The sequence below is a fragment of the Carlito syrichta genome, unplaced genomic scaffold (assembly GCF_000164805.1).
Source record: "Carlito syrichta isolate Samal-C Ts95f unplaced genomic scaffold, Tarsius_syrichta-2.0.1 Scaffold312193, whole genome shotgun sequence".
NCBI classification, from domain to species: Eukaryota; Metazoa; Chordata; class Mammalia; order Primates; family Tarsiidae; genus Carlito; species Carlito syrichta.
In genome coordinates this window covers 8,641-9,520 of record NW_007256289.1, presented here as the reverse complement: position 1 = coordinate 9,520, position 880 = coordinate 8,641, and the positions used below count along the sequence as shown (strand labels likewise).

The 880-nt window shown below is 44.0% G+C and overlaps 1 protein-coding gene across 1 annotated transcript in view; it reads left to right on the top strand.

The window, feature by feature from the left end:
* GLOD5 (glyoxalase domain containing 5) overlaps positions 1-880 on the top strand; it is a 12,352-nt gene that overhangs the window by 9,589 nt on the left and 1,883 nt on the right. Inside the window, exon 3 of the mRNA XM_008069693.1 lies at positions 434-589. Within this exon, the coding sequence (XP_008067884.1) occupies positions 434-589 (156 nt within the window). The remainder of the gene's footprint in view (positions 1-433; positions 590-880) is intronic.

Genomic DNA, 880 nt, shown 5'->3' with positions numbered 1-880 from the left:
AGCAGGTCGAGGCTGCGGTGGCCGGGAGCGGCCACTGCACTCCAGTCTGGGTGACCAGAGTGAGACTCCAACTCAAAAAAAAAAACAAAAACAAAAACACAAAGCTGGACACACAATTGCCTCCACTGAAATTTGGGTTGTATTTATAAGAAAAAAAGAAATACATACTGGATAGACAAATTACTGTCTCTGCCATGGGTGCTATAAACATATTATTTGAGGATATGGAAATAACTTTAGGGAGAAATCAACACACACAAATTGCCTCTAGGGAGTGAGACTTGGGTGGGGCAAGGAGCTGTTCTTCAGCAACCCTATTTTACCTTTTACTTTTGTAGCCTTGTTGGGGGTAGGTGGCAGGCGGGGGGCGTTGGTTTAGCTCACACTCATTTTGGATGTTTAGTTCTAGGCTGCTTTCTTTCCCTCCAAATAGAAAGACCGGAAAGCACTGTGTTTTGGAGACCAGAAATTTAACCTCCACGAGGTGGGAAAGGAATTTGAACCCAAAGCCGCTCACCCGGTTCCTGGTTCCCTGGACATATGTCTGATCACAGAGGTGCCTTTGGAGGAAATGATCCAGCACCTTAAGGTGAGTGGAACTTCCCTTCTTTTCAAGAAAGCTTCTGTATACACAGTGAAAACAGAAACATGACCACAAAGGTCTTCCTCAAACTTCAGACATAACAAGTTTCATCATAACCAGATCATACTTGTACATAGTTATTGACTCATTATTTTGATTGTCATCTTTTTTTCATGTAAACAAATGTTTTTCTTTCTTTTAAAAAAAGGGTATCAACCCGCCGGGCTCGGTGGCTCAGCCTGTAATCCCAGCACTTTGGGAGGCTGAGGTGAGTGGATTGCCTGAGCCCATGGGTTC